The sequence below is a fragment of the Pseudorca crassidens genome, chromosome 1 (assembly GCF_039906515.1).
Source record: "Pseudorca crassidens isolate mPseCra1 chromosome 1, mPseCra1.hap1, whole genome shotgun sequence".
NCBI lineage: Eukaryota > Metazoa > Chordata > Mammalia > Artiodactyla > Delphinidae > Pseudorca > Pseudorca crassidens.
Window position 1 is genome coordinate 122393772 of NC_090296.1, and position 25283 is coordinate 122419054.

At 50.2% G+C, this 25283-nt stretch overlaps 2 protein-coding genes across 12 annotated transcripts in view; both read right to left on the reverse strand.

The window, feature by feature from the left end:
* Nucleotides 1-180: 180 nt before the first annotated feature.
* On the reverse strand, nucleotides 181-11327 carry MAN2C1 (mannosidase alpha class 2C member 1). Of its 4 annotated transcripts, none has more exons than XR_010946994.1 (26): nucleotides 11088-11327; nucleotides 10708-10833; nucleotides 10145-10268; nucleotides 8919-8989; nucleotides 7660-7837; nucleotides 7161-7350; nucleotides 5902-6008; nucleotides 5609-5719; nucleotides 5322-5414; nucleotides 5078-5194; nucleotides 4757-4852; nucleotides 4515-4660; nucleotides 4041-4164; nucleotides 3559-3680; nucleotides 3366-3451; nucleotides 3094-3249; nucleotides 2787-2884; nucleotides 2511-2605; nucleotides 2147-2251; nucleotides 1889-2045; nucleotides 1654-1797; nucleotides 1157-1266; nucleotides 977-1056; nucleotides 694-802; nucleotides 498-607; nucleotides 181-425 (listed from the first exon to the last, which is right to left on the reverse strand). XR_010946994.1 is itself a non-coding variant. In XM_067754100.1 (26 exons), the coding sequence occupies exons 1-26, from the start codon at nucleotides 11186-11188 to the stop codon at nucleotides 420-422; spliced, it is 3018 nt and encodes a 1005-aa protein (XP_067610201.1). In that variant the 5' UTR covers nucleotides 11189-11326; the 3' UTR covers nucleotides 181-419. The 4 variants fall into 4 exon arrangements, 3 of the variants coding, with proteins under 3 accessions (XP_067610201.1, XP_067610199.1, XP_067610212.1); XM_067754100.1 differs by having other exon boundaries at nucleotides 921-1056; nucleotides 11088-11326; XM_067754098.1 differs by having other exon boundaries at nucleotides 694-842; nucleotides 11088-11319.
* Nucleotides 11328-12010: 683 nt separating this feature from the next.
* Nucleotides 12011-25283, reverse strand: part of SIN3A (SIN3 transcription regulator family member A) — a 68285-nt gene continuing 55012 nt past the window's right edge. For 7 of the 8 annotated variants that reach the window (XM_067754001.1, XM_067754018.1, XM_067754043.1 and 4 more), the window contains exons 18-21: nucleotides 22549-22641; nucleotides 21536-21630; nucleotides 16940-17147; nucleotides 12011-14627 (exon numbers count right to left, since the gene is read on the reverse strand). In XM_067754001.1, coding sequence (XP_067610102.1) covers nucleotides 14397-14627; nucleotides 16940-17147; nucleotides 21536-21630; nucleotides 22549-22641 — 627 coding nt within the window. In that variant the 3' untranslated portion in view covers nucleotides 12011-14396. Of the gene's footprint in view, nucleotides 14628-16939; nucleotides 17148-21531; nucleotides 21631-22548; nucleotides 22642-25283 lie in introns of those variants that run through there. The other variant, XM_067754054.1, reaches the window with a different exon arrangement.

Genomic DNA, 25283 nt, shown 5'->3' on the forward strand with positions numbered 1-25283 from the left:
TTACAGTCAGCTTATGGTCACCGATATCCCCCGTCTCTGTCATGGGGCCTGCAATCCAGACCCTGCGCGCACAGATAACCTTAGATCTTGCCCCTGTCCCCAGATGCCTGGGGTAAAAACTTCCCCCCTCAATGCCTGAGTTTGGGACCTGAGGGGACTGAGCAGGGGCTACCAGCAGGGTTCCTAAGCCAAGCGTTTATTGTTCAAGAGGTAACTATCCTTGCTTCAGGCTTGAGAGGCAGAAATGAGGAGCCCCCAAAGCCTTCCACAAACAAAACCCCACGCTCAGGGACTCATCTCAGCTCGGTGCGGGCTGCAGCACGAGCAACAGGGACTGCACTTGGAAGGGAGAAAAGGTGAGCTTCAGGCGGCTGTCCCGAAGGGGCAGGGGGCCAGCAGGGTCACGGCGCTCCAGGAGGTCACAGCTGGAGAACAGGAGGGACCATGAGGGCCCCGCGAGGGCAGGACTCCCACTCCCACCCCGCGCCCCCACTCACAGGACGGCCTCCTGAACCGGCAGCGACATGTGCAGCCAGCAGTCCACGTGGCTGCCGTGGGCCTCGTACAGCCTCAGGACCAGCTTGCGGCCCTGGAGGCTGGTCTCCGCCTACGGAGGGAGGTGGTGGTGGGTGGGGCCGAGGGCGGGCCCAGCTCGGGACCCCGGCCCGCTCCCCGCACTCCACCGGCCCTTGCCTGCTTGACGGTCTCCAACACGACTGCGGGCGAGGACACTGAAAAGGCGCTCCAGGCGGCGGCGGGTGCCGGGCCTGGGGCGGGCAGCGCCAACAGGGGGAAGTTGAGGCTGTAGGCAGCGGGAATAACGCCAGCGTCTTGGAAGGACCCTGGGCGCAGACCGGAAAGGGACGCGTCGTGGAAAATGAGGGTAGGGGCGTGGGACTGCTGGAGAGCTCCCCACTTACCGTTGGGGCAACCGAGGCTGAGCGGGGCAGAGAGGTATCGGGGTCGCAGCACTCACCCTCATGCGGCATCAGCGCGTAGGTGAACTCGTGGCGCCCCATGTCAACCGTGGCGTCAGGGGACTTGGGCGCCCGCAAGCTGGGGTGGGGAGGGTGGTAAGGGCCAGGCTGGAGCCGCCGAAGTTCTGTCCTGGGAAGACCGCGCTCCCATACCCGTCCCTGGGAGGCACCCCACTCACAGGGAGAGGCTGAGGACGCTGCCTCGCACTGACGCGCCATACTTGCAGTCATTGAGCAGAGCCAGCCCAAAGCCGTGCTCTGACAGATCGATCCAGCGGTGGGCCCACACCTGGAGGGTAGATCGGAGACCCACTTGGTGGCCCCGCCGCCTCCTCGTGCTCCAGAGCTCCTGTCAGTAGACTGAGGGAAGCTCTGGGACCACACGATTGAATGCCAGCTCTCACTACAGGAGGCCCTGCGCACACCACACAACCTGTCTAAGCCCCGGCTCCTCATCTGGGAAAGGGGGATAAGGGTACTTACCCCACCAAATGGGCATGAATATCAGACTAAACAGAAAGCATTTAGCACCATGCCTGGCATACGTGTCAGGAACCAGCAAATGCTGACCATCATCCTCCTCCTCCTCACCCCATACCACACAACGAGTCTCTCCCCAGCCAGGGAGGATCCAAACCCTCCACCACACCCCGCCCCACACCACCCCACGTCAGACCTCAAATCGGGCCCAGTCCCAAGAGGTGTTGTAGTGGGTGGGCCGCTGCAGATGTCCGAACTGGACCTCAAAGGTGGCCTGGGGGCTCCGCACACGGGCAGGGAACTCCACCTTCAGGAACTTGTGGGCCTCGTGCCAGTGCACCTGTCGGGGGTGGAGGTAGGGGTGCAAGGGGAGGGACCCCTCCTCGCCGGCCACACCCAGGGAAGATACCCACCGCCCTGCCCCCTGCTACCTCGGTGTGGAAGCGGACATAGGGGCAGCCGACGTCCAGCACCACCTCTTGGCTGAGCTGACTATTGGGGCTGATCTGCAGCAGAAACCAGGCGCTGCCCCGCACGCCACCCTGAGTGCCCACGGCCAAGGTCCCTGCCTGGCCCAGCACTGGCTTCCTGGGGAACAGGGGAGGGAGGCGCTGAGCCAGGACGGCCTGGCGGAGGGGGCCCAATACTCTCCTATCCCACGCCGCCCCCGAGTCCTGCCCACCCCGCACCGTGTTTCTAGGTGGTAGTCCATGACGTCCCACGCGTCCCAGTACAGGGGGACATCATCGAACAGCACAAACTGGTTCCCCACGGCACCCTCAGCAATGGCCTCCCTGGAAGGACATGGAGACTGGCGCTTTATAACTGTATGACCGCAGTCTCTCCAGCTGAGTGAGGTGGGTGGGGTGGGAGGTAGGGTGAGTAGGCCCAGAGGACAGGAGACTCCTAACCCAGCCGGCCCCATTCCATGTGTGGGTCCCAGTCCTGAGCCACCTGTGGGCTACTGTGGTCAGCTGTGGCCAGGGGACAGAGGGAATGAGAGGTCTGGGGTCCCCTGCCAGGCACTGGGAGAGGGCAGTGAGGGGTTAGCACCTGCCAGAGGCCACCAGCACCAGAGACGTCAGGCGGCCAGTTGGGTCCAGCCTCACCCGGATGATGCCGTTGTCCAGAGTCACAGAACCGTCAGTCTTGGTGGGAGGGGGCCTTGAGGCTAAGTCTGCAGAGGCTTCCCGCCACCAACAGCCCGCCCAACCCCAGCCCCAGCCCTGCCTTGCCACCTGCTCCAGGTTGGGGAGCTCAGAACCCCCACGTTGTCAGGGACAGCCCAGGACAGCCAGCCCCCGCCCACGGCGATGTGCCAGCACTCACCTCCTGCACTACAAACACAGGCTGCTGGGGCAGCAGGGGCTGCAGCGAGGTGGGGGTGGGAGCGGGAGCATAGCCCATGCTGGGCACTGTCACCAGAGCTGGGGATGAGGCCTGGGCATCAGCGCAGCCTCCTTCACCTTCCAGGAACCATACTCGGGGCGGGGTGGGGGGCTGGAGGGGGTGAGCATTACTAGTACTCTCTAGCCTGGGGCAACCCGGGGCAGAGATCTCCAGGGGAATGTCCCCAACTCTCGATTTGGCCTTGATCCCTCCTGCTACAGTAGCCACCCTTCTCCCCAGCTCATACCTAGGCAGTGGGCCCCACCAGGCCTGGGCAGGGCCAGCACTTCAGTGCGCTTCCAGGGCAGTGTGTTGACAATGAGGAGGCCCTCAGGACCTGGCTCCCCAGCACAAAGGGCTGCGGCTGCAGCGCTGAGCAGCGTGTTGCCACGGGAACGGATGTCTGGGGAGAGACTGGCTGGTCATGGGTGGGCAGTGGGTCTGGGTGACCCCTGAATGTCCCACAGGAGACACTCTGCCCTGGGTGCTGGAGAGCAGCGGAAATGTTGTCAGCCTCACCTTCGTAGTGGCACATGGCTTCCTCTGCCACCAGCTGGATGCAGCTTCCAGTCACCACATCGTGGAACTGGTTCAGAAGCAGGAGCCTGCGGGGGGCCAAGGGCAGGGCTGCGGAAGGCTGGGAGGGAGGGGCAGCCGCAGAGGTGTCTGGGGTGAGGTTAGTGGGTGGCAGGGGGGCAGAAGACAGACTGACCTCCAGAGGTCCTGTAGCTGGGCGGCCGGGTAGAGGAACTGGGCACTGCGGGCCAGGGCCAGGCTGCTGAGCAGCTCCACGTCATGCAGGATCCGCTCACACTCCCGGTTCCCCTTCTTGATCTGAGCCCAGGGTAGGGAGAATCAGTCTAGAGTCTGTTCAAGCATCCCAGGACACCTTCCAAAGCCTTCCCTTGCTCAGAACCCCTGGTGGCTCCCCAGGGCCTCTTGTGAGTTATCTACCCCAGATGCCTCCCTCCTCCCCCCTCAGCCCAAGCCCTTCCTCCCTCAGGGATGCTCAGTCCTGCCTCCTCCAGGCTCCTGACCACCCGGCTCTTGCACTTCTCTCCTCTCGGCTCCTCCGTGGAACACAAGCCTCTTCCCCCAGGTCTGGGCTGGGCTCTGTCCCCTGCTTCCTCCTCTGACCCTCTGGGCCTCTCAAGGGCACGCCCTCCCCATTTGGCTCAGCAACCAGCTCCTGACCTGGGCATGGGTGGTGTAGGTGCCATTATGTAGCTCCAGGAAGAGCTCTCCGACCCACGTGCACAGCTGCTCCGAGTGGCCCTCCAGCGCCGAGAAGAGTCGCTCCGGAGAAGAGAACTGCACCCTGAGGGAGACTGCAAGCCTGGGTCTCCCAGCTTGGCCGTGTGATTCACCCTTCTTCCATGCAAGGGTGACAAGAGACCCAGTCCCGACAGAAAGGAGCCACGCCCAGAAAGCTCCCTGTCCACACAAAGCCAGTTCTGGATACCCCAGGAGAGTTTTCTCTCTAGTAGGTTTAAGCCCCGTCCCACCTTTAGCTTTCCCCTCACCCTACCACCAGGGTAGAAGTTGGGAGGAGCCCATGGTCTGGGATTGGAGGGGGACAAGGTTTAGGGGAGGTGTCGGGCGCAATATTTGAGCAGAAGGGACTAAGGGCAAGGGTGGAGGGTAGGGCTGAGTGAGCCCAGGCCTGACCTGGGCAGCCCATCTGTATTGCACAGCCGCTTCAAGCGGTCCACCATGGTCTGGGTGGGGCCACCACCCCCATCCCCAAAGCCAAAGAGGAAGGCACTGTGGTTGGTACGCCCCTTGTCCCGGTTTTTGGCCACAGTCTTCAGCACCTGCACAGGTGGGCTCAGGGTCAGCTTAGAACAGGACACCCAGCCCTCTCCAGCCTGCCTCCCATCCCCGACCTTGGCCACTAGGTGCCCTCTCACCTCCTCCACACTGCCCTGCATCCCATATGAGTCACCAGGCGGGAAGTGGGCCAGCACCCGGGAGCCATCCAGCCCCTCCCAGAAAAAGGTATGGTGCTGCAGGCAGGGAAACAGGTAGAAGAGAGAGGGCAGAGTCAGGGCTGAGGCAGAGCTGGGCCTCCTAGACCTGCCCCTCCTGTTGTGTGACCCTGGGGGAGGCATGCCTTCTCTGGGTCGGGGTTGGGTGGCTTGTCCAGGGCCCCTCAATAAGCCTGGACGGAGATGTATGGGCTAGGTGGGACCCAGGCCCACTCTGAGCCTGGTTCCCTGGGGCCTGCTCACCGGGAAGTTGTTCACCAGGTTCCAGCTCAGTTTTTGGGTGAGGAAGTGCCTGATGCCACAGCTGCGCATGATCTGTGGGAGCTGCGCTGAGTAGCCGAATGTGTCTGGCAGCCAGAACTGCAGGGAAAGGGCCTCTGGGCACGGGAACCACGGCTCGGCAGCACGGCCACAGCCTCTGCCCCTCATCACTCAAGGGCAAGCTCCAGCCCCATGCGCCTGCAGGCGCAGCCGGCTCCCAGCCTACCTCAGAGCACATCTTCCCAAACTCCTGCAGGAAGAAGCTCTGTCCCTGCAGGAACTGCCTCACCATGGCCTCTCCACTGGGAAGGTTCCCATCCTGGCAGTGAGGGAACAGGGAGGCAGCCGGGGTCAGCACCAGGTGGAGCTCAGGCCAACCACCCGGACAGGAGCAGCCAGGGCTGTGACACTGGGTTATAGTCAGTGCCCAGGGAGTGTCCATCTCCTCACAGGCCCACCTGTCTGTCTGCCAGAGGGGAGGTTTCTGGGGCCAGGGCTGTGGACTGCACTTACCATCTCCACCCAGGTGCCCCCGACGGGCACAAATTGCCCACGGCAGGCGAACTCCTGGAGCCGGGCATGCAGGCCAGGGTAGTGGCTCTTCACCCACGCGAGCTGCTGTGCCTGTGGGGCAGACGAGGCAGGAGCTGGGCCAGGGGGACAAGAACCCCATCCAGGGCTGAGCACCTGGGGCCCAGTGGGTGGCTGAGGGTGAGTAGCCCTGCCCCTCAGGCCCCAGAAGCCCTCGGAACCTCACACTAGCCCCCATTGGGCTCCAGGTACCACCGCACAGCCGTCCCTCTGACCTGGGAGCAGGCAAAGATGAACTCAGGATTCCGCTCCATGAGCTGAACGACTGTCACCCAGCTCCGGGCACATTTCCGCACGGTCTCCTTGAAGGGCCAGAGCCAGGCTAGACGGGGAGGAGGGTGGAGGATAAGAGAGCAGCAAGGTCCCCAGCTCCTCACAGATCTCCAGCCGCACCCCTGCCCCCCAGCATCCAACCACGCCCAGCCTGGGCCTCCAGAGGGTCATCCTAGCCTTCCGTCCATCCCAGGCCCTTTCCCTGCAAAGTCCTGTGGCATCTCTCCTGAGCTGTCACTTTACATCACTCTTGCAAGGTAGGAGTAGGGACTGGGGAAAGGAGGTTGGCTGGGCCTATCGGATCAATTTTACATCAGGAAATGGAGGCCCCAGTCCCTGAATAGCCTTACTCTGAGGTTCAGACACCCCTGAGAGGATCCTGTAAGAGGCAGTGGGGGTTGGCCCTTCCCCTGCACGCACATTGAAGGACAGCCTGGAACAGAGGGCACAGCTTCCTGAGATGGACCTGCCTGGGCCAGCTGTCCTGCGTGAGGCACTACAGCCTCTTGCAACCTCTAGGCCTCAGTTCCTTCTTTACCAGCCCAGAACTCTACATCCCATGCTTTGGCACAGCAGAGAAAGCCCTTGTTCTGTGGTTCAGAAACTTTAGCTGCATCAGAATCAATACTTTGGGGAGTTTTTTAAAAATGTAATTTCCCATAAGCCTCACAGACACTGCAGACTTAACCAGGTTCAAAACTGACCTCCTGATCCTCCCCAGGAAACCTCTCCCTGGGCTTGAGTCCCCATCTCAACTACTTCCACATCACTCCTATCCGAGGACTTGGGCACTTGTCAAATTCTTACTCATCCTCACTCTGTTCAAAGGTCATCTCCTCTGAGAAACCTTTCTTGAATCCCCCAGACCCAGCTGGGTTAAATGCCTCTTCTGGGCTCCCCAGCCCCCGATCCTTCCCTCCATCCTGGCAGCAACTGTGTCTGCCTATTTTGTGATCACCAGTCTCTATAGTCCTAGCCTCCCAATATCTAGCATGGGGCCACACGGGGCATCAGATTTTGTTGAAAGAATAAACGAAGCCACGTCTAGCAGAGCCTACAGCCCATTCCCCTTTCCCAAGGGAAAACTGGGGTCCAAGAGGGGCAAGAACTCGATGTGGATCACACAGCGCTTCCAGGGCACAGCCAGGTCTTCGAGGCCACTCCTGCCTCCCCGAACCAGCCCAGACAACTGCTGCCCTACCTGTATCAATGTGGCAGTGCCCCAGGGCATGGATGGTATGCTGGCTTTCACCCCCACGTTGGCCAAAGAACTTGGAGGCCAGGGCCTGGGCCACTGGGAAGGTCTCCGGCTGGGCGGGGTCACATATGTTCACCATCTGGTTGGCTGTGTACAGGGCCTGGTAGCTGCGCTGGTTGTCCTCCCCGAGGCCCTGCAGCAGGGTTCTGTCCCTTAATCCCCATCTCAAGCAAGCAGAGTCTCCAAAATTAGACCCCAGCTGATCTCCCACGGGTTCTCAGCAGAGCTCCTCCCTACCTCCAACCCTGTGCTCCTGCTGGCCCCCCTGCTCAGCACTGTCTCCTTCCTCCCCTTTACACAGGGAAATCCTCTCAACACTCAGGCAGGCACGAAACACCCTCCCTATTCTGGATTCCCAGAGCTCCAACTATCTGACCCAAGAAACAGCCTGCCTGGAACAGGGCTCTAGAGTGTGAGCAGGTGGCGCGGGGGTGTCGAGTACCTTGGCCATCCCCAGCAGCAGCTCCAGATCCACCAGGAGCTTGTGGACATCCCGGTGGAACACGGCCAGCTCAGCCCGGCTCACCTGGAACATCTTCTCTGGGTCAGGGGCTGCGATCATGGTTCCCTTCCCGGCCCCCAGGAGCCCATTGCAGGCTACTTCCACATAGAGGGTCAGGCTACAAATGTGGGGAGGCAGCCTCAGGCCAAGGGACTGGCAGAGGACTCTGGGGCTTGGGGAGGGAGGACCAAAGAGGCATCCAGCAGACCCCTCCCTATTCACCCCCAGGATCTACCACCCAGAGGATCTCACAGTTATGTCAGGTGCGTGTAAGAGAGGGTCATGGTAGAAACAACAGACTACACCAAATTCTGCTGATGAGTGTTCTGCCTTGGTTGGGGTGAATAAGTAGCCAAGTTTGGAACCATGTGAATTATACTGTTGTTTAGACTTTTATTTCCAAAGCTGTCTTTACAATGCACTGCCTTGGTCTCAGAACCCTCTTTGCACATTAAAAACATGTTTGGATCTCCCAGGTCCAGTCTTTCAGAACAAAGATCCATCAGCCAATATGGGCAGGCCACTGTTTGGAGAGCATGGTGGGCTGTGGTGCTGTTCTACTCAGTCTTCAGAGAGCAAACATGACTTCCTTCGGGAAGCCTTCCATGACTCTCCTCTTATCCCTCTCCCTAGTCTAGAACAAATTTCTTATGTTGAAAGTTTTTTCTTTCAAAGCCCTCATCAGTTTTGCAATTATTAAGTATATGTGAGTCGCCCTTGCTGTCAAGAATCACATCATTCACCATCAGTCCCAGTGCCTGGAAACATCAGATACACAATGTTCAATAAATATAATACCTAAGAAGAGTTTTTGATAGTGTCATAAAATGCATGTTATAATATGGATTTTTTAAAAATCAGGATTCAAAATATCAAAGAAATACAACCTCAACTAGTAAAAACTACATTTGAAAGAATTCCCGAGAAGAATGCTGAGATGTTAATAATGGACATCACTAAGTGATGGGATAATGGGAGTTATTTACTTCTTTGTGCTTTTCTGTATTTAACCCAAGAACGAAAACACTATCTTTATAGCCAGAGAAATCCTGCTTTTCAAAAATAAACTATGAGAGTTGAAGATGGTTGTATTGAAAGTGGGTGTGTTTCTCAGATGGCTCTGGGCCTCAGCTCCTCCTTGCCCACTGATGCTCCCTCCCCTACAGCACTGGTCAACCACAGCACAGGGACTCACTCACCTCCGGGGGTCTTCTTCCCCCAGCTTTTCAGTCAGGACATAGCTGGTCTTCTCCCCCTCTTTGGTCAAACCCTGGTGGGGAGTGCAGTGAAAGAGACAGGACCTGAGGCTTGTGAACAGCTCAGATGAAGTATAAGCTGAGGGAGGCCAGGCCCCTCTACCGGGTCCCTAGCACTGGCTCCTCTCTCCCAGACAAGGCCAAGATTGACAAATCAGGGACCTCTGGTAGCAGGTGCCCCAACCCCCATGGCAGTCAGTGCCATGACCACCAAATGGCACCTATCTGCCAGCAGAAAAGCCACTGGTCTTGTGGAGTCTTGGGGAGGTATCAGGTCCTTGGTGGCTTCTGGTGGCCTCTGTACCCCTGAATAAGCATCTGAAGGGAAACTCTCTGAAGTCAGGGACAGGTTTACCTCATTCCCCACTATATCCCCAGTGCTTAGCACAGGGACCTGCCAGAGAGGGCACTCAGGAGACATCCTGCTGAGCCAGTGAAGGGAGGGAGGGAGGGGTCTGCCATCTTTCTGTACAGGAAGAACAACAGTCCTGACCTGAGACTGAGGGTTAGTCAAACTGAAATGGAAGCTGTGTGAACCTGAACAAGTGTGTTAACATCTATATATCTGTTTCTTAGTCTGTAAATGGCCATAAAGACCTACCACATAGGATTTTAAAGGTTAAACCTGTTAAGGTTGGATGCATAAACAAGGTACTTAATAGTGGTTATATCTGGGGAACTGTGGGTGAGGTAGCAGGGAGATATCCATTATTTCAGGTGAAGAGGACTTTTTAAACTTTATATTATCCAGAACTGTTTCGAAGTCTCCCTCCCCGACTGCGATAAGCATATATTCCATATAATAAAAACCAGTTTATTTAAAACTAAAAATAGAAAGTGATATAGTCTGCAAAGTCACTAGTCTGGCACCTAGTAAAGGGTTAATAAATGGATCTGCTGTACCTATTATTGTACTTGATTAATAACTATTTTCATCCCAGAATGGGAGGGTGACCAGTCAGTGGCAGGGTTGGTTTAGTATTAATTATGTTGAGACCCTCAGCGATCCTCTCAAACATGAGAAGGAACAATTACACCGGGGCCCAAGCAACAACCTCTCCAGTCCTGAAATCCTGATACCACCCTGCAGGCATAGCCACTCAGCTGTGGCTTCTCCAGAGACCAGGGCTGAAATGTGGCCATACCTGACCTAGGGCAGGGCTCCTCACCTGGACAGGTTCCCCATCACGCCACACCAGGCCTTCTCCATCACTTTCCCAGCGAAGGTGAACTTCCTGACCCACCCATGCCTCTGGGATGGTCAGCTCCACCCGGAACCAACAGGTCCACCATCTGCAACAGAACCACTAAGATGGGCCTAGGGGTCAAAGCCCTTTCCTTTCGACATACTTCCTTGGACTAAGGGTCAGCAGGGGCTTGAGACTTTCACCAAGTATCTGCAGCATCACAAGGTATTCAGCTTTGATCCACAAGCAAGGAGCAACGGGGTGTACAGCAAGGTGAGGGAAAGAGGCAGAGAATCAGGGGTCTGTGATTTGTCCTAGAGTGTCCTGCCTAAGGGATGTCCAGGGACTGGGAGAAGGGGGGGAAATGAAAATTCTCCCATTAAGTCTTGAGGGATCAGGGATCTGCTCCCAGCAGAGGGTGCTGCTCTGCCCCAAGTGACGGTCTAGGGCACAGGGCCGACAATGGAGGTATGGCCCTTAGGGGAGGCGAGTAAGCCGGGAGCGGGGCCCTGTCGGCCCCGCCCTCCCTCTGGAGCGTTACCCACGTGGGTCCGAAGCTGTCGCCGACCTGCGCGGGGCGGAAATCCTGCTGGACTGCCTCCTGGTAGGGAAGCCTTTCGGGCGTCAAGAAGCTGGAGAGCTCGGCCACTGGGCAGCTGTCTCCGAAGAGCCTGGGCGGGAGGGGCAGGTGGGCACGCGCCACTGGGCCAGCCGGCGGGTGGGGACTCGCATTCCCTCGATCCACCGCCGGGAGGGCTGCCTCACAGCTCAGTCTCCCCCCATCCCTCCTCCTGGGCCCCAGCCCTTTCCGCGGCGGGCACTTTGTCCCTCGGCCCAGGTGGCCGAAGCTTTGGTTTCCCCCCGGACGGGAAGGCTAGAGACGCGTGGATGCGGCCGGCCGGCGCCATGGACGAGGTGGCCACACCTGCCGCGGAGATTACAGTCGGTAAAGTAGAGCGGCGACACGAATTTCTCCACCCGCTCCAGCGTAGTACGCCAGTGCTTCAGGGCCGGCGCCGCCGCCATCGCCGCGCGCTCTCTCCTCTCCCCGGAAGGCCCCAAACCCTGCCGGCGCGGTCCACGGCCTGGAACCAAAGGTTCCGGCGTCCGAAGGGCGCCTTCCAGGCCCGGACAGCTTTTCTTGGAACACCAGCGGCTCTGTGAAGTCTCGCTGCTCTGAACTTTGAGCAGGGAGCTGAAAGCTAAAAGCCGCACTTCCGATGCTCTCCTCTTATCTCGTCCGAGCTGGTGGCCGTTTAGGGCAAATCCCTAAATAAAATAGGAAGCTTGACGCTTTGATTCTGCAAAAGGCCTGGGACAGACACAAGCCGTTAGGCACGACGGGTGGGAGCCTGGGTTGCTGCCGACGCAGGTCACCTAGTCTCAGAAGCTGCAAGCGGGAACCTCCTTGCCCTCTGGTCCCAGCCCGCCCTCTGGCTATCTCGAACACCCGTGTCCGCTTAACGTGGCAAGAGCCGGGGCGCCAGGACCGGTGCTTTAAAGCCAATCGGCAGACATGCGTTAAATAGAGCTTTGCACCCCAGTAACCTCAGCTTCCTCTACTACATGTTTTATTTTATGTATATGGCTAAGTGCTGCCCATCGCCAGAAACTCCGAAGATTTTGATTTGAGATTGCAGATCACAGACATAGAATTCATGATCCTAACAGAATAATGTATTTCCCTACACGGGACTGAAGAGTTCAGAGAAGCCATAATGCCAGAAACACCTCCAATTTCATCCTCACGTTTCTCTGGTAATCTGTTGGCAGCTTGTTCCCCCCTCCTGGGAATGCTATGAAGTCCTTGTCTATAAAATCATTAGGAAGAAAACTATATACACAACATGAGCCCTGATATTTTAATAGAAATACTGACCAAGTTTACAACATTTCAAATGCAAATCATAGGGAAAGGTGATTAAGTACAGAATACCGAACGAGATTTAAAATATAACTTCCTGCTATAAGACAGGCTGAGTTGAGCTTGGAGCTCAGATGGCAGGAGGGATATAAATGCTGTTTGTGAAACCCTGGCTGTCAGTGAAGCTCCCCCTTCTTTTGGTTGCACTGGTAGGATGGGGTTTTCTCCTCTATTGGCCCTGAAACCCTATCCTGACCTGCAAGCAGCTGCTCTGGGCGTAACCCTATGCAGAGACAGCAACAGCTGGGGCTGCCCCTGGTCAGGTCTCATCAGTGCCCCCCCAACCCACCCCGGCCGTAATTCCAATTCAACATGGTCTTAAGCAAGCAGAGGTGAGTTATTGCTGGGAAAACCTGAAGATCTTCCCCCCCAGTCAGTATCACTCCATCTCCCAAGTCAGGCATTGGCCCCAGCTTCACCAGAGAATCTCCTCCCACAAGGCTCTTTTGCCACCCTACACTTTTGGGCTCTGAGTCTCCTGTAGTTGTCCCATCCCTCCACTGCTCCCCACCACACCCAACAAAAAACTCTAAAATCGGAAAAGCCTACCATGTGTTATGAAAGTCCAGAGCCAAAAAATTTGTGGTTTTGTGGTGGTGATGTTGGGAATTTTTAATTAAAAAGCAAACAAAACCACACAAATCACTGCTGGTTACTTTACAGCTATGACTAGGGTAATGGTTGCTGGAGAAAAATTCACCAGAGTACTGGGAGGGGCTCAGTTGGTCTTTGTTCAGAAAGTCCAGGCTGACCACATATAAAAATCCTAATCAGTCAAGTTTAAATATCTGCCAGTTTAAATTTATGTAATTTAAAAAAATATATATGTATATATTCCATTTGCAGTTGCTAACGAAATGTATTGAATCTCCCTCCCAGCCCCATTTATACCACACACTCTGTACACACTTCTTTCAAACACTGGTTTGGTATTTAAGCTGTTCACTCCCATTTCCAATAAGGATAAGAAAAAATACAGAAAAGTACAAACTACATAGCTGCACAACTTACCCAAATATAAAATATTTCCAAACAGCTGAAATAAGGGGGGAAAACACGTACTAAAAGAATGAATAATTCTATTTAAAAAATTTAAGATATTTTGATTTGGAACACATACAACTGACTGCTAACTATTTAAAGCAAAATCCTGTTTGTACCGTAGATAAGGAACTGAAGCCAAAATCCCTGCTTCACAGTAGTTCTCTGGTGAGGACAAGGGACTTGGGTTGAGAGTTTATTCCTTAAGTAAGAACCAAGCTTTATTTATTTACAAAAAAAAAAAAAAAAAAAGTTGGGGCAAGGGGAAGACAAGTTTTACACAAAAGTACTACAACGGTAACTCCCTTTGGTAAAAAGTGTAATAAATGTCTTGTACATCTGTTCATAGGTACTAAATCTGAAGCCACATAGAACTATGGTACACAAGGAGCTAGAGCAGTTATGCTAGCACATCAAAGCATATTTCTTTTAATAAAAAATTGACAGTATGTACATTATTTACAAAAAAAAAAAGAAAAACCAAGTTAAAACTGTGTGTGTGTTTGTGTGTGTGTGTGTGTGTGAGTGAGTAAAGCTGGTGGATGGCACTAGGGTAGACTAGTAAAGAAGCAGGTACAAAACAGTTCCACGGGAGCTAAAAAGGACGACTGATTTGAACTTGTTGAGGTTGAGAACCAGAGGAGAGAATAACGGGTGGGCAGCAAGGGATTCGTCAGGAATCAAATCCACAAGATGATCAATCCCAAAGCCAAACTGCAGGTCCCAGAGAAAATCTTAATGGGTGATCTAGATGTGCTCAAGTGACCAGGAAAAAAAAATCCAATACAGTTTTTTTTCCTTTTGGGGGGGAAGAGGAAAGGAGCAGTGACCATCAGAGTTACAATCCATCTAAGCATTGAGTCCTTCCCCAGTCTGTCAGTCAATGCTCGCCCATCCAATCAAGGTGTGAACAGCATCCGGTTCCCTCACTGAAGGTCAGGCCCCAGGAGGCTGCAGTCTTAGCTCTGCTGGTGTGTGCAAGCAAGCTGCATATCCCTGTGCTTGCATGGATTTCTTCCCCTCCAGGGCAGGGTAATGCCCAAAACCCCTGGGAAAAGTTCCAGCTCCAGCTTTGTAAGGTATCCACGTTCCTTATATGTAGCCCACTTGGTGCCAGGTTGCACCAGCCACACACAGATCAGGTGGCCATGTCCCAGAGAGGCCCAGTGAGGCTTGAAAGGCATCTTCCTTGTTTCTTCAGTGTGTGCGAGTACACGTGCCCCCCCCAACACACACACACCCCTCAAGTTATCTGCTCTGGCTCTGCAGTTATGGGGCTTTGAACACTGTGCCATATTTGACACGGTACTTGTTAATGCTCACAAAGTGCAGGGTCTCTGTGTCACAGGTGGTGGTGCAGGGCACCAGGCCCTCCAGCCCCTCACCCATGAGCCACTTGCTGGTCTCCGCTGCCATTTCACGGGGCACATGCTCCTTGGTCCATTTATCTACCCAGGCCTGGAACCTCTGATGTAGCCGCTTGCTTACCCGCTCATGGGACTGCAAAATAGAATGAAGAAGGAAAAAACCCATGAACTAGGACTAAAAACCTTCAAATACAAAGCCCAATTTTCTCCTAAAGTGCCAGAAGAAAGATGTGGGCTTATCAGTGCTGATACCACTGATAAGTTAAAAAAAAAAAAAAAATTAGGAGTCTGTTTAAAGAAAAGAATTGAAGATTAAGAACCTAGAACACATTAAGGAGTTGGAATTCAAAAAGCTCCCAAAGAAATACCAACACAGGGTCTGGGCAGAACTAGCTCAGTGCTTCTCGATTTTAGCCTCCTGCATCATTATCACATAGGGGGGCGGGGGTGGGGAGAGAACAACTTGATCAATCCGCAGTTTTAAACCAGCAACCCAGCTGATTCTAACATACCCGGAGTGAGACACTGAGTTGAGGCTGTTAGTCATTTCTGTCAGCGTGGCAATCCACTTCTAAGTAAAACAAGGTAAAGGGCTTAAAACCCACTCTCCCTTCCCGCTATTACCCCACCCTGCCCAGCACAGTGCTGGGCATAGCAGATCTTCAGTGGAGGTTTTTGTTCCTACCTATACATCTGGTAAATATTTATTAGTGCCCACAAGCAAGGCAGAGAAGGGGATACAAAGATAAATTAGGTGTTGCCCAGCTCCCCAAATCATTTGAATCAGAAACATGCAGGCATACAACACACAGCACCATGAGAGAAGTACATTAAAAATCGCCCAACCTATGGTTCCCACTTGAATGTTCTGTAGTCTTTTCATCTGCCTCCCAAACCTGGTAACCCCTTCCTATTAACAGATGTACCCCTAAACTTCCCATTTACTCAAGCAAAATGAGCAAAGAAACAAAACCAAAAAACAAAAACCACCAGGCATCATCCTTAATGTTCCCCTTTCTCTTAACCTCCCTACATCCAAACATTACCACATCCTGACAGTTATATGTCCAATCTTTTTTTTTTTTTTGGCTGTGCTACGCAGCATATGGGATCCTAGTTCCCCGACCAGGGATTGAACCCACGCCTCTTGCATTGGAAGCGTGGAATCTTAACCCCTGGACCACCAGGGAAGTCCCTCCAATCTAATTATAATTCCTCTACAACCCTGGTAGTCTGGGTAGACATCACATCTCATATGAATGAAAGCAGTCTTTCGAGTGGTCTCTGCCCTTCCAACTTGGTGCCCTCACTCGCTCTCATCAGTCTATGTCTTTGTCAACGATGTCTCAATGTACCTCAAACAAAATCCAAATCGCAGCCTAAGAGAATAAGTAATGTAGCCTCTGCCCACCCTTCCAACTTCATGCACCCCACTTTCCCTATGGCGCAAGCCACATTGATGTTTTCATTTTCTTGAAAATGCCAAGTCCTTTCCTCCTTCCCAGCCTTGTGCTTGCTTGTTTCCTTTGCCTAAAAAGTACCAACCCCCAACTCTGCACCAGGTTGGATCCTTGTCATTGTTTAGGCCTCAAGCGTCACCTCTTTAGAGAGGTCTTCCCCAACAAAAGCAGGGCCCTGCCTGCCAGTTACCCTTGATCACTTCACCTAGTTTCTCTCCTTGGTAGTGCACATCATCACACTACCTTATATGCTCTACCTCACGGTTGTAGTCCCAGGGCCTGGCACAATACCTTGGTACATAACTGCACTAGGACTTTCACAATTCAGGTAGCATGTGAAAACAGACAGGATTCACACAAGCAATACTACCTGAAATGTAAATGCTAGGAGTAGCTTCACTGGAAGGTGCGACCAGCTGTTATCAACTGAATTGTGTCCCCACAAATTCATATGTTGAAATCCTAGCTTCCACCCCCCAGAATGTGATGTTATTTGGAAATAACGTTGTTGCAGATGTAATTAGTTAAGGTGAGCTCATACTGTCTGTTGTAGGGTGGACCCATAATCCCACATGGCTGGCATTCTTTAAAAGGGGGAAATTTGGACACAGACATGCATTTAGGGAGAATGCCATGTAAAAATGAAGGCAGAAATATGCAAGCCAAGCAATGCCAATGATTGCCAGCAAACCACCAGAGGCTAGGAAAGGCAAGGAATAGTTTTTCCCTCACAGCCCTCAGAAGGTTCAAAGCAACTCTGCCAACACTTCGACCTTGGACTTCCAACCTCTAGAACTGTAGGACAATAAATTTCTGTTGTTTAAGCCACGCAGTCTGTGGGACTTTGTTACGGCATCCTTACTCAACAATTCTCAAATCCAAGAGATTTTCACAAAGGGAGAGAAACAACCAGAAGCCTCTGGGGCAGGCCTGGTCCTGGCTGAGGAGGGAGAAATGTGGAGAAATTCCAGTTACTGGTTCTCACCTGATGAGCCCGGAGCAAGGCGGTCCTCCGATACATGTAGTCCTCTGACTTGATCACATATACCATCTTATAGGAATTCAGCTTGAACCTACACTCCAGCTTATCCAGGCTATCCGCATTCTCCATGGTCTTCTTGCTGTTCCCTTCCTTCCCTTCCTTTTCCTGCTGTTCTCGACCACGCTGACACTTCCGGATCCGCCGCAGATTCCTACAAAGCAGCAAAGCCCTGCAGGATGAGAGCTCCTCCAGGTGCAGGTTCCCATGACTGCCCCAAAAGTTTTTTATTTGCCTTCACAGCACGTATCACAATTTTAATTACATACATTTTTTAAATGTCCAGTGGTTTTATTGTTAAAAAAAAATTTTTTTCAACTGCAGAGATATAAAGAATAAAAAGAAATTGCCAACTAACCCCCTACCCCAATTCTCGAAATCCCACTTGCCTTGCCACAGGTAGCCACTGTTAGCAGTTTTCATTTAAAATCTTCTAGGTCTCTCTCAACTTTTCACTTAATGTCATGAAGATTTTTTCATTTCACTACAGATAGATTTGTGTCATTCTCTTTAACTGCTACAGAGGAATGTGTCTTAATTGAACAATTCCTTAACAGGAATTAATCAGGTCCTTCATCTGAACCACAGAGCACAGAAAATTACTTAAATGTCTATTTTTTTCAATTCTCCCACAGATGGTACATAACTAGTGCTATTCTACACATCTAGGAAAGAAGATAATTCACATTAGTGGATGCCTTGGCAGGCTTAATTCCCTCCAACACAAGCAGAGAAAGGTTGTCAGCTAGACAGTTCTACTGTTTCCTACACTTTGCTATTAAAAACATTGCTTCAGGGCTTCCCTGGTGGCGCAGTGGTTGAGAGTCCACCTGCCGATTCAGGGGACACAGGTTCGTGCCCCGGTCCAGGAAGATCCCACATGCCGCGGAGCGGCTGGGCCCATGAGCCATGGCCGCTGAGCCTGCGCGTCCGGAGCCTGTGCTCCGCAGCGGGGGCGGCCACAACAGTGAGAGGCCCGCGTACCGCAAACAAAACAAAACAAAACAAAAAAAACGTTGCTTCAGTGAATATCTTTGTGTACACACATTTCCGTAGGACAGCAGTTCTTTGGTCCAAGGACTATTGGGGCCCCCACGATGCTTTTTAGGAAGTTGTAAGATCAAAACTACTGTCATAATAATACTAAAACAGTGTCTTTCTTTCTTTAAAAAAAAAAAAACAGTATTAACATTAGCATTGGCAGTGCAAAAATAATAGTGACTATTAGAAAAAAACCAATTGGTGATGGCACCGATCTGTCCTTAGATATCTTTGTACTCTTCTCTGGCCACACACCGGCAATTCAAAAAGGAAAGCTGCTCTGACTTAAGAATGTCCTTGATGAAACAATAACATCTCTTATTATTGATAAGGCCGTTAGTTCACATCTTTTTAACATACTGGGTGACGAAATGGGAACTAAACATAAAGTACCTTTGTGTGCCAAAGTACAATGGGATTCATGAAGGAAAGCACTTGAGCACTGCTTGAGCTGCACATGGTTCGCCATTTTTACCTGAAAGAATAGCTGACTAGCAGATCTGGGGTATTTGGCAAGTATTTTCTCAAAAGTGAACAAGGGAGACTGGTACTTCAAGGAAAACAACTGAGCACATTCGTTGCCAATGATAAAATTTAAGCTTTCAAGTAAAACTCGGAATTTTGGTAAACTGGCATTGGCCGGCATGAGGTGTGACAACTTCCCACTACTTAAAGATGTGACTGGGGCTTCCCTGGTGGCGCAGTGGTTGAGAGTCTGCCTGCTGATGCAGGGGACGCGGGTTCGTGCCCCGGTCCAGGAAGATCCCACATGCCGCGGAGCAGCTAGGCCCGTGAGCCATGGCCGCTGAGCCTGCGCATCTGGAGCCTGTGCTCCGCAACGGGAGAGGCCACAACAGTGAGAGGCCCGCGTACGCAAAAAAAAAAAAAAAAAATGTGACTGATGAGGTCAACGGCAATATTAATAAATGTGGTGTTTTTGGGGGTGCTGGGTGGGGGGTGGGAATACTGTAAAATGAAGACGTGTCAACATTTGGTAGGTCTGCATAACTTAGTGAACTAAAATGTTCCAAATAACCAACTGCATGAAGTTATAAAACCATGCATGAAAAAATTCAAAGTACAAGATAAACCAATGGATTTTGACATAACCACATGAAAAGTTCACTGATACTGCAACTAACCTTTAAGAAACTACTACTTGGACAGTTCTGCTGTCATATCAAAGAATATCCATAATTATCTGAAAGGATATGGAAATACTACTTTTTTGAGCTACATGTTTCAGTAAGGCCAGATTTTCTTCATGTATTTTGACGAAACAAAATAGTGCAACAGAATGAATGTAGAAGCAGATATGAGAATCCAGCTGTTCTTCTATTAAGCCAGACATGAAACAGATTTACAAAAATGTAAAGCAATGCCACTCTTCACTAATTTGTTGTTTTGAAGTAGCTTTTCATTAAAATATTACTTATGATAACACAGAATGCATTTAGCATTGTTTTTAATGAATTCATAAACATAGTAAACGTTTTTCAGTTTTAATTTCTAATGTGGTAAATATTACTAGATATAATCCACATAAACAAAAGTTTTTTTGGTGTATTCAATCTCTAAGACTGTAAGGGGTCTTAAGGACAAAAAGACTGAGAAAGAACCTCAGCTGTAACAGCTGTAAGGCAAATTATTAAAAATTAAAGTTCCAGGGTAAAGGTCCTATACATTTTAACTGCTCTGATCCTGGAATGATTGTATCAATATTTCCCCCCACAGTAAATCAAAGTGCCTCCCCTCTTCCCCACACACTCGATAACAAAGATTACAAATCTTTTTAAGAATTTTGCCAATCTGTTGAGAAATATACAATGTTATGTTTCATAAGCATGGAGGGACTTCCCTGCTGGGGCAGTGGTTAAGAATCCGCCTGCCAATGCAGGGGACACAGGTTTGAGCCCTGGTCCAGGAAGATCCCACATGCTGCGGAGCAGCTAAGCCCATGCGCCACAACTACTGAGTCTGTGCTCTAGAGCCCGTGAGCCACAACTACTGAGCCTGCGTGCCACAACTACTGAAGCCCACGCGCCTAGAGCCCGTGCTCCACAACAAGAGAAGCCACTGCCATGAGAAGCCCACACACCACAACGAAGAGAAAGCCCGTGCGCGGCAACAAAGACCCAATGCAGCCAAAAATAAATAAATAAAATAAATTTAAAAAAAAAAGCATGGAGACTAAATCTGTTTTGTTAAGAAAGGGGCCTGGCACAGAGCAGCTGCCTGAAGTCTGTTAAATGACTCAGTGAATGGAAGAAGCTGGCAGGGCCCTTCTGTTCTCACCCCTTTCCATGTTCCAATTAGGACTAAGTCTAATAATACTGGGATAATACCTTTCTGGGAATGTAAGACATGAGATTTCAATTCGCAAAATTTGGGGAAGAAAGAAAGCCAATCTACTACAGCAAAATCTATTTTCTACTTCTGAAACTCTGTCTTCATCCTTAGACAGAGGTCCAGCATACAATTTGCCCATATATGGGGAGGAAATTTTTTTTTTTTTTTCGGTACGCGAGCCTCTCACTGTTGTGGCCTCTACTGTTGCGGAGCACAGGCTCCAGATGCGCAGGCTCAGCGGCCATGGCTCACAGGCCCAGTTGCTCCGCGGCATGTGGGATCTTCCTGGTCCGGGGCACGAACCCGCGTCCCCTGCATCGGCAGGCAGACTCTCAACCACTGCGCCACCAGGGAAGCCCAGGAAATTTTTAAAATTCCATGAAGAGAGTTAACATAGCAGGCCTAAGACTGCTATCCTTTGCAAACCGTGCTTACAAGGTTGTCCCTTGGCTGGGTTCTGGCATCTTGGATTTTGGGAGAGTTTCCCCCATTCCCTGAATGATAAGAGTGCCTCACTGTACCTAAACTGTTTGTACAAAATAAATGGTTTATGCTGAAAACCTGCTTTCCTTCTGGAAGTCTGGAATTTTGGTACAAGCTAGGCAGAGGGTGCCTGCAGGAGCAGCACCCAATAAAACCCCCAGTACCAAGTCTCCAATGAGCTTCTCTGGTAGGCAGCATCTCAAACATATTGTCATAATTTGCTGCTGGAGGAATGAAGAGTGTCCTTGTGCCTCCAGTGGAAGTCACAGCCCCTTAGAAGCTTGTGCCTGGCATCCTCTGATTTTGTCACAGGCACCTTCTCCCTTTGCTGATGTAGCTTTGTATCCTTTCGCTACAGTAAACCATCCCTGTGGGTATGCCTACATGCTGAGTCCTTGAGTCCTCCAAGTGAATCATCAAACCCTGGAGACTCTGACACACATTCCTGAAGGGAAGTTACTACTGACTCCTAAAACTCTTGCCTCCCTGATGCTTTGGCACGTGCTCCAGGTAAGCTCATGGTGTAAAACCATACAAACCCTGAATTAGCATCCTCAGTAGACAGAACAACAGAATAAGTGAAAACCAAGAAACTGAAAGTCATCTAACTCCTCGTTCCTGGACTGTGCATTAGTGTTATGCTGTCGATACATGAGTTGGTTCACTCACCGTGGGAGAAACACTGGTTTCCGTGCCAGGTGCTCACGAAGCTCAGGAGAGGTAGTATCAGAATTCATGTATCGCTCCACATAGTCTGACCAGCGCTAGGATTGTAAACACAAAATGGGGGTGGGGGAGAGAGCACAAAAACTGAACTCCAACCTCATCAGGTTGTCTAGCAAATTCTATGACTAAAATGTCTGAAATATTTAAATACAAGATCAAAAAAATCTCTTTCCATAATGACATGCTTGTTACTTGGTATTAAAACACAGCTTAAAAAAATCTGTGAGAATGCAAAACCGAAAGTTTCTCTGAGATACTTAACAGTTACCAGAAGTCATAAATGGTTAGAAGCTGGCTCACTGACAAGTTTTATTTCCCTACAGAGGGTTTTGTTAAAGAACAAAATGTATAGTGGCAAATGTTTGAAAATCAGTATCTTTCACATCAAAATCTAAATTTCTGGCATCTCTTTTAAAAAAATTTAAGATTTGGCAACCACGAGCCAATATTCCCATAAAACAACAATCTCCTCCCCTCCATATGCCCTCAGCACCATACATACATGTGGCTTGCATTTCTCATTAATATTACCTGCTAGACCCAACTATGATAACCAACTCACTCTGTCTACCCCGTGGGGTTGAGAACTCCTGGCTCCATCTATCCCAATAAAAAGTAAACATGACACAAAGGGTCAAGATGATACTGGGCAGATGGCACCTCATTTGTTGTTTCTTGTGCTTTAGGAGAAAAACAAGAAAGCTGCCAACCATGAGACTTCCTCAGAGGAGAGGGCTTTCCTGAAAGCTAGATGAGACTGCCATCAATCCTAAATATCTTACCACCAGGCAGTCCTTTTCTTCAGCTGAAGATATGGCTGAAATGACCTGTACTTAAGCGTCAGGTCCTGACCCTTAAACAGGCTAACACTGGCTGGGCTTCTAGAAGACATTCACTGGGCAGACTCTCAGAACATGACATACTCTCCCCAGTTTCTGCAGTATACTCATCCATACCTCTGCTTCTACAGGGTCATCCGAGTTCTCCTCTTCCGTGTCCAAAAGCTCGATGGTCAGCTGAACCTGGCCTTGGCTCTGAATGAACATAAGCTGCAAATAAGAAACCTGAATGTAAACAAAAGACCATCTCCAAAGCTGTAAACAGATTCTCAAGGGTTGAGAGGTGGGGAGGCAATAAAGTTATAAAAAAAATTTTGCTCCAATTGAAGAGATGAGGAAGATAACTCAAAAGCTTAGCAGGTGATAAAAAGGGAAAGGTCCAATCTTGCTACCAGCAAAATGAAATGTTAGAGCAAGAAGCACCATTTCATGTTTCTTACTTCTTGAATTAGCTAAAACAGTAATCAATATCAGAGAGTGCTCAAAAGTCAGAACCATAAAATGTCAATGCCATTTCACTTGATAATCCCATTTATGGGACTTGATACAAAGATGTAAACAAGCCTACAGTGTTTAAAAAAAAAAAGGAAACTTCTCATACCAAAGTGAAATGGAAAACATCAAACAGAAAACAGCAATCACATTTCCACCACAATAAAGACTACCCAAGAAATCACACATACCATGAGGTAAGGAACACAAAACATCAACATAAGAAGTGATCTGCTGCAATGGTACCAATCATATTTGAAACTGAGTTCTGCTAATACTATTTGTGTGATTTTTTAAAAAAATTCATATTTAAAAGCAGTACACTGATAGAGGCAAAACCAAGTCACATTATGCACAAAAGAAGTATCAAATGGTGATGGCACACAGATCTCCCCTTTTGGAATCCCAGGATTCTCAATGCCCTGATCCTAAGAGCTCGCTGCAGACCAGATCACTATAGGAATCAATGGTGAAGATCAGCGATTAGAAGAAAGCTTGAGAATCATTTATTTCAACATTCTTCATTTTACACAGGGAAAAACCTAAAATTCAGAAAGTTCTGATTTCTCAAGGCCACACAGCTAGTCAGTAAGCAAACAGGACCAGAAACCAGTTCTGGTTCACAGTTCTTCTGGAGAAGAAGAATTCCTATTTGCTAGTAAAATTTAAAAAGTAACAAGAACATAACATACACACATACAAACATAGTTACTTCCAAAATAGATATGAAAAAAACTGCTCCTAGGAGTTTGCTAAACCTCCCTGGATTTAGGATGAAAAAACCTAGAGTGTCGAGATTTGTCCCACTGCTGTAAAGAAACCACTCTTCAAAGTAATATTGAGAAGACAAGTCTCCTCTACATGCCTAAAACTGAACTCAATTTCATCCCAACAGGCTCCTCGCCTGACACCTGTCTTGTTAGGTCCTTTACCATGTGTTCACCCCAACTCTCTGACCTCTGCAACCACTCTCCAAGTCTTGACTAACTTTATTATTAGATTGCCCACATCCATCACCCAAATTTGGTAACTGCCTCCAGTTGTAAACATGACTCTGATTCCTCCCCTCCTCGTTACTCAGTGTTACTAATCTTCCTGAAAGCTCAAAGCCAGTGGAATATTTAGTCCTTAAAAATGCTTCACTGCTCGCCAACCACAACAAAATTCATACCTTTTCCTTAGTTATGGCTGTGAAGATCCTCTACCATTTGGACACCCCCACCTCCTCTCCATGCCTCCTCTGCCAATCTCCTAGGCTTCATTCAACTAACACATAGTCACTGAATGTTTGCCATTTATTAGGCAGAGGCACACGCAGAAGAGAACATGGTTTCTTGCTTGGAGGAGCTCAATTTAGTGAAGGAAAAGGGATACAAATAGCTATATTTACATTACAACAAAATAACTACAAAGGTACTACTCTAGAAACATGCACAATATGTTATCCCCCCTCAGTGAGATGAGAAAGATTTCACTTCACTGAAGTGACACTCAGCTGAGCACTGAAGGACAGGACATAGAGGAAGACCAATCGATTTCAGAGAAATCATGACAAAGAAAATCATATTTGAAAAAGTACATAAAAAGAACTACAGGGCTTCCCTGGTGGCGCAGTGGTTGAGAGTCCGCCTGCCGATGCAGGGGACACGGGTTCATGCCTAGTCCAAGAAGATCCCACGTGCTGTGGAGCGGCTGGGCCCGTGAGCCATGGCCGCTGAGCCTGCGTGTCCGGAGCCTATGCTCCGCAACGGGAGAGGTCACAACAGTGAGAGGCCCGTGTACTGAAAAAAAAAACAAAAAACAAAAAAACAAACAAAAAAAAACTACGACCCCTCTCCCCCGCAAAAGGTGAAGGATGCGAGTAGGCAATACACAGAAGAGAAAAACAGGAAACAGTAGCGAACAGGGAAATGTGAATTAAAATATTTTTCTAATCATCTAATTGGCAAAAATAAGTTTGATAATACTAAGTGTTGACTAAGAATGGGGAAATAAATGCTCTTATCAAAGTGCACACTGGTATAGCCAGTCACTTTGGAGAGTGAAATGGGAATACCCATTAAAGTTTAAATTTTAAAATATGCATACCATTTAACCTAGTAATTTCATTTCTCTGCCTCTACCCTAAACAAACACTACCACGTGCACGCAAGGATACAAAATGCGGTTCAATGAAGCACTATTTGAGATAGTAAAAAATGGAAATAGTTTAAAACGTTTACCCATCAGGCAATGATTTTTTTAAAAAACTATAGTACAGGGAATTCCCCAGCAGTCCAGTGGTTAAGGACTTGGCGCTTTCACTGCTGGGGGCCCAGGTTCCATCCCTGGTGGGGGAACTAATATCCCACAGGCCACGT

Bases quoted from the DNA above. Each gene is read 5' to 3' on its own strand.
- MAN2C1 (XM_067754111.1), bottom strand. From the start codon at position 11,188: ATGGCGGCGGCGCCGGCCCTGAAGCACTGGCGTACTACGCTGGAGCGG. The intron at 8,990-10,144 runs GTGAGGAGCCCT...ACTCCCCACCAG, and splicing joins GTGATGGGGAACCTGTCCAG to GGTTTGACCAAAGAGGGGGA. The intron at 2,644-2,786 runs GTGAGTGCTGGC...GGTGGCGGGAAG, and splicing joins CTGTGTTTGTAGTGCAGGAG to CCTCTGCAGACTTAGCCTCA.